The 13,286-nt window shown below is 38.9% G+C and overlaps 1 protein-coding gene across 1 annotated transcript; it reads left to right on the forward strand.

The window, feature by feature from the left end:
• The first annotated feature begins 4,759 nt into the window (after nucleotides 1–4,759).
• Nucleotides 4,760–6,786, forward strand: LOC125265288 (cell wall protein DAN4). Its single transcript, XM_048185407.1, has 3 exons — nucleotides 4,760–4,784; nucleotides 5,372–6,042; nucleotides 6,579–6,786. Exons 2-3 carry the CDS (start codon nucleotides 5,406–5,408, stop codon nucleotides 6,620–6,622), a joined length of 681 nt encoding a protein of 226 aa, XP_048041364.1. The 5' UTR covers nucleotides 4,760–4,784; nucleotides 5,372–5,405; the 3' UTR covers nucleotides 6,623–6,786.
• The last annotated feature ends 6,500 nt before the right edge of the window (nucleotides 6,787–13,286 follow it).

Genomic DNA, 13,286 nt, shown 5'->3' on the forward strand with positions numbered 1-13,286 from the left:
TCTCCCGCAAGCTCAACCTGGCGGAGGTAAACTACGACATCGGCAACCGAGAACTTCTCGCTGTCAAGCTGGCCCTCGAGGAGTGGAGGCATTGGCTGGAGGGAGCTAAACACCCCTTCCTGGTCCTTACAGACCACAAGAACCTGGAGTATCTACGAGCAGCCAAAAGACTCAATCCCAGACAAGCCTGCTGGGCTTTATTCTACACCCGTTAGAGCCCTGCATTTCTGCCCGAGCCCGACGGGCCCTGACTTATTTACGGCCCACGGGCCGGGCTTCGGGCCTATTTTCACGTCATAGCTCAGAGGCGGGCCGGGCCTCGGGCCTGTTTTAGGCTTCTCCTCATTTTAATGCTTTGGACATCCATTAATTAAAATAAACCATGAGAAGCTGATGATGGTAAAACAAACACATGCATAGATATAGTGCTGTGCTGGCGGAAACATGATGAGACCATAGCTGCTTCTCATTTCTGAGGCTGCGTGCGCGCGTCCTCATGTTTAGTGTAGCAGAGAGTGCGCCTTCAGCGCAGCAGCTGGAAGAGTGAGAATTGGATTAAAATTAGGGATGTTCATTTCGGTGTGACCCATTAAAAATACCAAAATGTTGTTTTCAAGGCTTTAGTTTTATACATGTGCAAATCCGGCATATAAAACAACAGAATGTGAGTATTCACACATAACGCACCGCAGCGCTTGAATGGAGAAATCGCGCCGGCTCCTTGCGCACATACACAACATAGCCTATCAGTTCTCACATTTTTAACTTGACATCACAGCCTGTTTATTATCAAAATAAAATACAGTAAATCAAAGTTACACTGCTCAATGTATAGGCTAGTCTGTACAATCTGTGGCGTTCAGCGCTATAGACTCACTTAAAAAGCACATGTGAAGGATGTATTGTTGGAGTGCTAGCGAGGTACAAAGCCTATAATTTACATAATAAATAATAGTTTAGCATTCAAACACTTCACGAATATGGAAACATTTGGATTTGTGCCGAATTGGAGAGGTAGGCGACATGTTCTTTTATTTTTCGTTATGGTTCTGTTCTGAATAGGCTACCGTTTATAGGATATGTTGTCTATAGCTATATGTTTATAGTTTGTTTTCTATTTAAACCGTCTAACCGATAGTATTAATTGGTCCAACTTCTTGGTTAACAGTTAACTAGTCAATTATGAGCATACCTAATTAAAACTTTCCAATGCGGATGCTGTGCTTTTTCTCTCACAATTCTCTTTCTCTGAGTGTTCTTCTGGCTGTAGCATGTTGTCTCGCTTTCATTTAAAAATAAAATGACCATGTTCAGTGGTGAAGCTTTGATTTTGATGCACAGCTGTGATGTAAGGTAAGACAACCTGTAAGTTTGTTTTTAAGCCAGTTTTGTTTTTGTTTTTTTGTTTTTCCGCACGCTGTTACGAGCAGCAGAGCGGCCGCCTCAGCTTGTAAAAAAGTAGCTTTTTACTGTGGTAGTGCTAATAAATGCTTAAACTAACATTGTGATATGTTTATATTAGTGTTTTATATCTATGGCTTTTATTGAACAAGTGTTGATTTGAGAGTCTAAATCAATCAGACGCGCTCAACTCACTGTCGGCCGCTGCGGTCGTCACTTTAAAAAGATAATCATTGATTTAATAAACAAAGAAGTGCTCCAAACATTTTTCTAAATTAACTTAATAAAGAAATGAAAAGGATTACAACTACTTTGCAATTAAAAACAAAACTGAACATTTTAATGGCTGCAACAAAGGCTGTGTTATGGAGAGGATTTAAAAAAAAAAAAAACGGGCTCCAGTCGGGCTCGGGCCGAAAATTCTGACAAGCTGACGGACATGGGCCGGGCTAGGGCCTGAGCGTCTCGGGCCAGGGCCGGGCTAGGGCCAAGATTTGTGGCCCGTGCAGGGCTCTAACACCCGTTTCAACTTCAACTATGTCCTATTGGCCGGGATCAAGGAACACTAAGGCAGATGTCTTATCCCACCTGTACACTCCAGACGAGAATACTAAGGAACCTGAAACCATACTCCCAGAAAAGATCATCGTCAGCCCCATCGCCTGGTCAGAGGAGACTATTCCCTCCTCCAATGCCTCCACCAACACTCCGCCGGGTTGCCCGCCGGGCTTGCAGTACATCATCCAGACACGGCGCACTCCACTCATCCACTCTGCTCACACTTCACTTGGCACTGGCCACCCGGGGGTAAATGAAACCCTCTCGTTGCTAAAGGAACGCTTCTGGTGGCCCAACATGGCAGCCGATGTCAGAAGGTACGTGCAGGGATGTAGGGAATGCGCCATCACGAAGACTCTACCATCCAGCAAGCTCCTTCAGCTGCCCGTTCCCAAACGTCCATGGTCACACCTAGGAGTAGATTCATCACAGATCTCCCCGCCTCTAATGACTGTACCTGTATCTTTGTTGTTGTTGTTGTTGTTGACAGATTTTCCAAGGCCTGTCGTCTGATTCCTCTAAAGGGTCTACCTACTGCCATGGAGACCGCGGAACTCATGTTCAACCACATATTCCGATACTTCGGCATTCCAGAGGACATCGTATCGGACAGAGGCCCCCAGTTTGCATCTCGGGTATGGAAGACTTTCTTCTCACTCCTAGGTGTGGCCATCAGCCTGTCTTCGGGATACCATCCACAGTCGAACGGGCAGACGGAGTGGAAGATCCAAGAGATTGGTCGCTACCTCCGTACATTCTGTCATGGCCACCAGGACTCTTGGAACCAGTTCCTGGGTTGGGCCGAGTACGCACAGAACTCCCTACGCCAACCATCTACCAGACTCACACCATTCCAGTGCGTGCTCGGTTACCAACCCCCACTGTTCCCCTGGTCAGGGGAACCCTCTGACGTACCATCTGTGGATTACTGGTTCTGAGAGAGTGAGAGGGTCTGGGACTCAGCGCATCACCGACTGCAACGTGCTCTTCGTAGGTGCAGAATGACAGCAGACCTTCATCGCTCTGAAGCTCCTGCCTATTAACCTGGACAGAAGGTCTGGCTGTCCACCAGGGACATCCGTCTGCACCTACCATGCTGGAAGCTGAGTCCCAGGTTCATTGGCCCATTCACCATCCTGGAGCAGATCCATCCGGTCACCTACAAACTTCAGCTCCCACCAGAGTATCGCATTCACCCCACATTCCATGTGTCACTCCTCAAACCTCACCACCCTTCTGTTCCTCTCTCCACAGAGCCTGGTGTGACCGCAGCCGAGCCCCCCTTCCACTTCTACTAGACGACGGAGCTGCATACAAGGTGCGAGAAATCTTGGACTCCCGGCGCCGTGGTGGTCAGCTCGAATACCTAGTGGACTGGGAAGGTTACGGCCCTGAGGAACGCTCATGGATCCCATGTAACGACATACTCGACCCCAACCTGCTGGACACCTTCCACGCTGCTCATCCCAACAGACCTGCCCCTCGTGGAAGAGGAAGACCACCACGACGTCGGGGTCTTCGGCCCTCAGGAGCGGGCCAGTGTACAGTAAAGACCCTTAAACAGAAGTGAAGAAATAAAAGCATGAAACGCTGTTTCAAAGTGCTTGTAGGAAGAAAAAAAAAAAGACTTCACTTTAGCCATAGCTCTTAACTGATAAAAACTGGATTTCACAACTACGGTCATTTTCTTATCAAATTTAAGGGCACTTTCAAATAAAACACCCAAGTTTTTCCTCACATGATTTAACTGAAGAAGATAAAACACCAAAATTTATGTGAAAAAATTTTAGGGGATTTTGAAGTGCAAAACACAATGAAATTTAACATCAGAAGGGCAGGCAATGAGAGAGTCTATGCCATTCTTGTGCTTCAGGGGCAGATAAATTTGTGTATCATCCATATAGCAATGATAATACAAGCCACACTCTAAAAAATGCTGGGTTAAAACAACCCAAGTTGGGTAGAAAATGGATAAATCCAGCGATTGGGTTGTTTTAACCCAGCAGTTGGGTTAAATGTTAGACATTGTTTAAAATTTACTATAAAGCTGGCTTAAAATGAACCCAAAATAGGTTGGGAATTAAAGATCAGACACATAATTACTAGAGGCAACAATAATAATCAATAATCAAAAACAACCCTTTCGCTGGGTTTGTCCATTTTCAACCCAACTTGGATTGTTTTTTTTAACCCAGCATTTTTTAGAGTGCATGCTTTTCAAAAATAGAGCCTAAGGGAGACACAAAGAGAAAACAAAATGGGGGCCAAAATTGAGCCTTGCAGGACATCACAAGCCAGGGGAACAACATCCAAGTGGAATTCTGTTATTTTAATATATGATTGAAACCAACTTAGAGCAGTTCCTCTAATTCCCACAGCTTGCTCTAACCAAGACAGAAGAACATCATGATCAACTATATTTAGAAGATTGTCAGAAACTTGTAATGGTTTGTGTGTTTTATTTTCTCTATATATAGAAATCCGGACAATGGTTACTTTGTTAAATGTGCATTGCTGAGGTCAGTGTTTATATACGGCTCTATCTGTTGCTAGAGGGCTGAAATAAATTCTAACATAAGAACAATAAGATATTAGTGGAGGCACTGAAACACAATCCTGTCCTTCATTGCCAAATGTACAATTATCAAGCTGACCAGAAGGTTACCACAGCGATTACAGATCTGACTGCTCACAAACACTTATAAAACTCACAAACCGGCCAACCAACGACACAGACGACTGCAGGTATGTGAACGTTCATGATCTTTTCTAATATTGTATGCAGATTAATGTGATTGAAAGACTATTGAAAAAGACTGCCACAGGTAATTGCCAATACACAGGTAATTCATGTTTATTAAACTTAGGAGTTTTATTAATGGATTATGCATTTATCCAGATTAATAATTGATTGTCTGGATTAATACATTTATAATTTATACTCATAACTTATTTAAAAATTAAATATTTTGGGGCAAAAGTGATTTATCTGTGTACGACTAACACATTATTTTCTGGAACCGTTTAATCAGAAGAAATAAAACATAAAAAAAAAAAATTATATTCTAAAAAAAATCATAATATTTTAAACAAAAAATAAAAAATAAACCACAGTCCAAAATGTTATGATTCATAATATGTGGTTATTTTATATTTCCATATATTTGTTTGTTACTCATGTTAATTTTTGGATTTTATATTATACTAATGTATTTGTATAGTATTATGAAAAACATATTTTAACTACTTCCAGGTGCGTGCAAAGTAAAACATGTAAACTGTATGAGTATGTGAGTAATTCTTGTATTTCTGTATGACTGTACTTAGTGTGATTGAAATCCAGCACTATGATTCAATAATATCAGCAGTAGAATCAAATAATCTATATCATCTCAAATATTTGCCTTTTCAGTGTGGTTCAGCAAACTTTTATTTCCCAAAGGAAGATGAAGCATTTGGGTTTTTTTGCTGTAGCTGCTATTCTGCTCTTCAACGGCTGTCACTGCACCTCAACAACAATGCCTACAACAACCAATGAAACCACAACTACTGGAATCACAACCTCTGGAATCACAATCACTGGAACCACAATTACTGGAACCACAACCATTCCGCTTACAACCACTGGAACCACAACCACTGGACCTACAGCTACTGGAACCACAACTACTGGAACTACAACCACTGGAACCACAGCTACTGGAACCACAACGACCGGAACCACAACCACTGGAACCACAACTACTGGAACTACAACCACTGGAACCACAACTACTGGAACCACAACTACTGGAACTACAACCACTGCAAGTACAAACACTGCGACTACAACCACTGCAAGTACAAACACTGCGACTACAACCACTGGAACCACAACTACTGGAACCACAACTACTGGAACCACAACCACTGCAAGTACAAACACTGCGACTACAACCACTGCAAGTACAAACACTGCGACTACAACCACTGGAACCACAACCACAGCAGCAGCTACAACAGTGACCATGATGATCACGGGTTCAACCACAAGTGGAGCAACAGTTGCAGCTTCATCTTCAGTCTATCAGCTTCTCTGTGCAGGTAGAATAACATTTATCATATTAATCTTTCAAGTTTTAAAGAGCAGTTCTTACTACTTGTTGTAGACAAAAAAAAAAAAAAGATGATCTGGTATATATATATATATATATATATATATATATATATATATATATATATATATAAAGATAATATAATACCAACTATAATATAACACTATGATTTCAAACTGGATTGATTTCACTCAGTTAGCCTTTGGATTTCGAAAAAAAAAGTACATCTAACTCATTGAAATGAACTGGTCAATCACATTAAGGTAACAAACTTACTCAAATTTTATGAGCATGTTCAGTTCATGAATTTCATTTGTACACGTTATTCTCATGAGAATATTATTTAAAATTATCTAATTGTCTACATGGTTTAAATAAAAGAACAGTAGTTTCAGTTAAGTTTTGATAAAAGATTAGGATTTTATTTGTATTTATTTATTGGAATAATGTGCACTTACTGTATTACTTTATTGTTTTATTGGGCTCCTAAACAAAATGCATGCAATGTGTGTTGTTTCTGTGCAGGTGTTCTTACCTGGACGCTGTCGCTTGTTCAGTGGAGAAGTTAGCAGATACGGAGAGACCTGAACATCAACTAAGAATCAGTCCAGGAGCAGCAGATAACCTAATATTAATTGTTTATTTTTTGTTATTTTAAGATTTTATTTTATGTATTTATATATTCTTTGGTGTTCAGTTTGGCCATGTTAATAAAGATTCGTCATTAATGCTTTATTTGTGAAGTATTATCATCATGTACCTCACATGTCACAATATCTCATATACACACACACACACACACACACAAAAAAAAACATTTATGTCTAAATTTATGCATTTGAATTGCAAATAAAATTTCCATCAATTTGGATTACATAGTTTTAACATAAATTAATAATCTGAATTTGATTCATATCGTCAGTCATACATAAATGAAACAAGTAAGATTTATGTTACTGTATTAATAAACTGAATGTGATTCATATTTGTCAGTCATGCGTAATTGAAACAGGTAAGATTTATGTAATAGTATATACAGCAAAAAGCCCATGTTAAATTAACCCTGCCTAGTGTTCATTTATATGCACATTACAGAGTGTACCATTGAAGCAGTGTTAAAGTTAAAGGTGCAGTAAGTGATATTTGAACTATGCTGTTGGACATTGTTGACATTTGAAGTCAACTGAAACAAAACGGGATCAAAGCAGTTTTCAGGCCTTCCCTCTTAGCTCTCTCCAGCACTGGAAAGCTTTTCTAATATAACCGGATCCTAAAGCGCTTGCCCAGGCATAAACCTTCATTCCAGTGAGATTCTTTTGAGCTGTTTTGTATTGTGTCCCATTTCTCATTCTGCAGTTTTTTTTTTTTTCTTATTTTCAAATCTCCCTCTTGCTCGTTCTCTCTCCTTGACCATCATACGCCCCCTGATGCTGATTGGTTAGACGTTTGTTATTGGACTCTGCCCGACTAACTTCCAAACAGTGGATTTGAAATATCACTGAGTCCCCCTTTAATTAGATAATTAAGTAATGATTGAACATTAGTGATGAACACCTGCTGTTAACAGAATCAATGAAGGAAAGAGAAACAAAAACAGAAAAGAGAGAGAGAGAGAGAGAGAGAGAGAGAGAGATTTGATTTTTAACCCATACTTTTATTAAATCATTAACAAAAAAAATTATCACAAAACTAATCAACACAACAAAAGTTGAAAAAAACGTTTTATTCTGAGTGAATTTGAGGCTGTCCTCCGTGGCTAACGGCTAATGCTACGCTGTTGGAGAGATTTATAAATAATGAAGTTGTGTTTATGCATTATACAGACTGCAAGTGTTTAAAAATGAAAATAGCGACGGCTCTTGTCTCCGTGAATACAGTAAGAAACGATGGTAACTTTAACCACATTTAAAAGTACATTAGCAACATGCTAACGAAACTTTTAGAAAGACAATTTACAAATATCAGTAAAAATATCATGCTATCATGGATTATGTCAGTTATTATTGCTCCATCTGCCATTTTTCGCTGTTGTTCTTGCTTACCTAGTCTGATGATTCGGCTGTGTGCAGCTCCAGATGTTTACTGGCTGCCCTTGTCTAATGCCTTTTATAATGTTGGGAACATCATGGGCTGGCATTATGCAAATATTGGGGCGTACACCCCAACTGTTACGTAACAGTCGGTGTTATGTTGAGATTCGCCTGTTCTTCGGAGGTCTTTTAAACAAATGAGATTTATATAAGAAGGAGGAAACAATGGGGTTTGAGACTCACTGTATGTCTTTTCCATGTACTGAACTCTTGTTATTTAACTATGCCAAGGTAAATTCAGTTTTTGAATCAAGGGCACCTTTAAACTCAACCGAGATCCTAGACCTAATAAATGCCTTAAACAACAGTACACAATCTTGGCCATGTATACTTTTAATCCTGTTTTTCCTTGAAATATATATGGCCATTTTTGCCTGGCCGACCATAAAATTAATCAACTGCCATTTAAATCTTTGATTGCGGATATATTCTGCCCCATAAATGAAAGCCTTATGGGTAAAACTTTCCTTAGAGCCTAAAAACAATTGTTTTAACAATACAAAAGAGGTTTAAGCCTAATACATTCGAGAAAACTATGAAAAATTGTTTCTCAACCCACAAAAAACACAACCTTCATTAACATTGGAGTTAATAATTGAAACAAAAGCATTAACAGCAACAGCACCCTTCAGAATTCTCCATTGTAGATCTCCTGATTTTTTCATCAATGATGGTTTGTATAAAACCCTCCAAAATGGTTTAACTTCATTTCCAATGTCAAATTTCTCCCTCCAGACATTATCATTTTTATCATACAGTGTGGACTTGTACAATATCTTAACAAAACATTTGTAAGTCACTTTTCCACTTAATTCTTCTAATAATAACTCCTGAAGCCCATTCAAGTTTAACAAAATACCAGACATCTCCTTTAAATCTGGTGTAATCCAGTGCTCAGGAAATGGGTCTCATATCAGGAAGCAAATTTCCTTCCTCAAAACTTTTAAGAAATGACAATTCCTCTGTTGTCAGTTTCTTTCTCCATAACTCCATGATTGTTGAGGTTTGTCGCAAGGATTTTTGTCCCAATAAAGATGCCACAGCCACAATGTCTTTCAATTCAGATCAGGCCACTTTAATCATGTGACCAAGCTTTACAGTCTGAGAATCACAATCTCTGAGACAGATTTGGCACTTGATCCGTAATGTCCAAACGAGCCCCCTTAACTAAGGCTCTTCTAACAACCAGAACAGAGAAGTAGCATTTTCTGGTCTTTTAATAATGAAAGATCCCCACACTTTAAACAATCCATGGTAGAATGAAGATAGTCCACTCAAATGTAGCTTTTTGGTATCCGAGAGGAGCAAAGCAGTATCTAGTCCAAGTCTATTTCGCAACTTCTCTCCATATCACATCCACAGAGCCTGTTAAAAACTTCTGAATGAACTGTATACTGAATAACTGAAACGTTGCATATCTGCTTGACAGAGACACCATGTCCTCCCTCCTCCACTGGCAAAAAATATATCATACTTTGAGGGACCCAGTGCAGCCTGTCCCAGAAGAAGTACACTAATATTGTATGTAAACGTGAAAATTAATCCTGTCGGAGGTTCCACACAAGAGAGCTTATGCCACATAGTTGAGGCTATTAAGTTGTTCAGAATTAGTACTCTCCCTCTAAAAGATAACTGGGAGTGAAGCCATCTCCATTTCTTTAGTCTGCCCTCCATTTTTTTCGATAATCCCATCCAGGGCTTGACATTAACTTTTTTGCTCACCAGCCACTGTGGCTAGTGGTTTTCCAAAGTTACTAGCCACTCAACATTTTCACTGGCCACAATTTTGCTGTTGGGAAAATTACATTTTATATGATTAAAGTTGAATTTGGCATGCTTAAATTACTTGATTTTGAGTCATTTTACTTGATTTACAAGATTTAAAACCCTTTTAAACTTTCAAATAAAGATTGACCACCAAAATCAAGACTACATTGTATATCAGCTGATATGTACAGTTATTTTTGTTTGGCTATATAAAAAGAACAAAGCACATTACAAATAGTAATTTAAAAAATCTTTTTTCAGATACATAGGTTTATTTAACATGTATACATTTAATCACAAAAGATGTTAAATAGCATTAATGACAGACAGGTATTTATTTGGGGACTGCTGAATGCATTTACCTAATATACTGACACATATTCAGTTTTTTACCCACCTGTTTACGTCCACTTAAGTCATAACCGACTATACCCACGCAAGATACTCCACACGATGGGCATTTTGACATCTGTGTGTGCGAATATTTGACTATTCAGGCGCAAGGAAACCTGAGTGCGCGCGACAGAGAGAGTGCGCACGCGAGAGAGCGCTTCTGTTGCGTCGTTCAGCGCAATTCCGCCTATCCGCCTTCACTGTAAGTTAATCGATAGAGAATTGTGATTGAATTGTAATTTTGTGATAAGAGCTTTGCTGCCTTTCATTTGGCTGTAGGCTGAAATTATATTCAACCCGCCAAAGTGGCTAGTGGGAGTGGCTGTCTTACCCACCACAGCTGAAATAATCTACCCGCATTTGGCGGGTAGGCGGGTGTTAATGTCAAGCCCTTTCTGCTGCACAGATTCATCTCCAAGATGCACGCCCAAATACTCCCTTTTCCAATTCAACCCACCAGGTAAAATCGGTAAATCATTCTTCCATTTACCTTTAATCAGTGCATCACTTTTCTCCCAGTTCACTCTTGCAGCAGAAATTACACCAAATTCATTAACAGTTGATGCCAAATTAATAACATCATCTTTTCCATTGATTAAAATAATAACATCATCCACATAGGCAGACATTTGATGTTGAACACTGTAATTCCTTAAATTAAATCCTTGAATACAAGAACGCAACTTATTTAACATTGGTTCTATTGCCAAGGAATACAACATTCCAGAGAAGCACATCCCTGCCTTATACCTTTCCCAATTTTAAAAGGGGCATTCAAACCACCATTGATCTTCAGTACGCTCTAAATGTCTTTGTACAATACTTTAATCATTCCACTAAAATTGGACCCAAAGCCAAAAGAATCAAGCGTATTCCAAAGACATTGATGCTCTATTCGATCAAAGGCTATTCAATCTTTCAAACTGAAAACTTTTAAAACTTTTAAAACTGCTTCAAACTTTCTGGACCGGCTTTTTCAAGCCAACTTGTCTCGACAAACTTTTTTCAACTAGTTATTGTTCTTCTTCTTACCCTAAATTTCCAACTCTAACTATAACTAGCTCTCTTCTTCTTCTTCTCTATTAGAATTATATCAGTGTAGACACTGCTAAGTGTATTACTGACCTTCACAGGTCAAAGTTTGAACTAAATTGTCATATACAATTGTGGCGAGGGGGGCGTGGTTCAGCGAGGTCTGCAATGGGAGAGAGCGTCAGGAGATGCATGGTGAGTGAGCGGGTTAAATGTAAATCATGAACACCTGTTTCTCATTCCAGTGATTGGCACGGAGACAGGATAAAACGCTGCGAGAAGCAGAAGTGTGTGAGAGAGAGGGGAACTGCTGACTGAGACGCTGGTGCACGACAACACTGCTCGAGTGAAGCCCATTGTGGATTGTGTATACCGAGACTGGAGAGAAGCCCTTTGTGGATTAATTATTTTGTTGTTGTGCGTTGCACAGTCTTTCTGTTGGACATTTTTGATTTGTTGAATAAAGCTCAGTCAGCAGTTAAAAGCCGACCCTGTCCTCTTCCTTCCCTACGAACTCTGATCGTACTACAACAACATGCTAGTGCAAGTATATAACAATTAGTTAAAACTTTGACCTGTGGAGGGCAGTAATACACTTAGCAGTGTCTACACTGCTGAAATTCTAATAGAGAAGAAGAAGAAGAGAGCTAGTTCAAGATCAGCATTTATGGTTAAAACATATATAATTTTTATTTTTTTATTTTTTAGAAAATGAGCGATGGTTTCTCTAGATAAGACCCTTATTCCTCGTCTGGGATTGTGTAGAATGTTTTGAAGCTGCACTGAAACTAATTTTGACCTTCAACCGTTTGGGCTGCACTTAAATGTGGCTCAAATTCCTTTTTGTTATTTACTGACTCACAGTTCATTGAAGAAAGATGTTCAGTGCTGCGATCAGAGTTACATCTGTCATCTCTGGAGCACTTCATCTTGAAGAGAATGGTTTGCTGTCTCTTAATAAGATACACAAGCAAAATCATAAGTAACTAACTAAAAAGATTCAAGGGCTCAAATAAAGGAAACACTAAAGTACAAAATATAAAAAACAAAAAAAACAAACAAAAAAAACAGCATAAAGTTTACATCTAAACTTTAGTTCATTCTCAATAACTACTTTTGTACAAGTATGAAATAAATAAACCCAAACTCATTCATAATATATAAACATGAAAACGCTGTTGTTTAAGCATCTTCTTGTGAGATATTGAGAGATTTAATGTGTTCTTTTAGCAGTTTCATCATCTTTTCATCTGTGACTGGAAGTCAGTCGTAGTTGTGTATATGCTCGTCTCTTTTTTTCTGCTCTTCTTGTTCATCTTTGCTTTAGTGATTCTGCATGTCAACAGCAGGTGGCATCACTAATGGACAGTCATCTAATTCACATTTCACAGCAACAGTGTAACTTTTATTCCACACAGTATAAACACTATCTTGGAACTCATTATTGAGTTATTAATTTTAATAGATTTTAATTTTGTAACCCCTTATGAATCTTATTTAACTTTGCGATAGGCTACATTGTTAATGAACAATTAAACACTTATCCTTAGAAGGCTGTTGTTGCCCTGCTTAAAAGCCTAAAATAAAGTCTACAGGTGAGTCCAAGTGTTGTAACATGGAGGCCCATAACTACACATATTGTATGTCTTCCTCATCTAACACAACTGAATCAACACATCAACTCATTAGTTTGGACTGCAAGAGCTGAACTGGGTCTGCCCGACAAGGCAGACACCAAATGTGCAGTGATGAGTAGGGTTGGGTATCTTTTTGAATCCCAGTTTCGATACAATTATGGTTTAAAAAAAAAAACAAAATAGATATTCAAAATATTTATTCTGTGTCCTTTTGCAAAACATTCTGTTACAGCTGAATACCATGAACAAAAAATCAGCAGCCTAAAGAACAACTAACTAATAAACTAGACTAATATAAATTTCAAACATTATTA

This window comes from Megalobrama amblycephala, linkage group LG3, assembly GCF_018812025.1.
Source record: "Megalobrama amblycephala isolate DHTTF-2021 linkage group LG3, ASM1881202v1, whole genome shotgun sequence".
Taxonomy (NCBI): Eukaryota; Metazoa; Chordata; class Actinopteri; order Cypriniformes; family Xenocyprididae; genus Megalobrama; species Megalobrama amblycephala.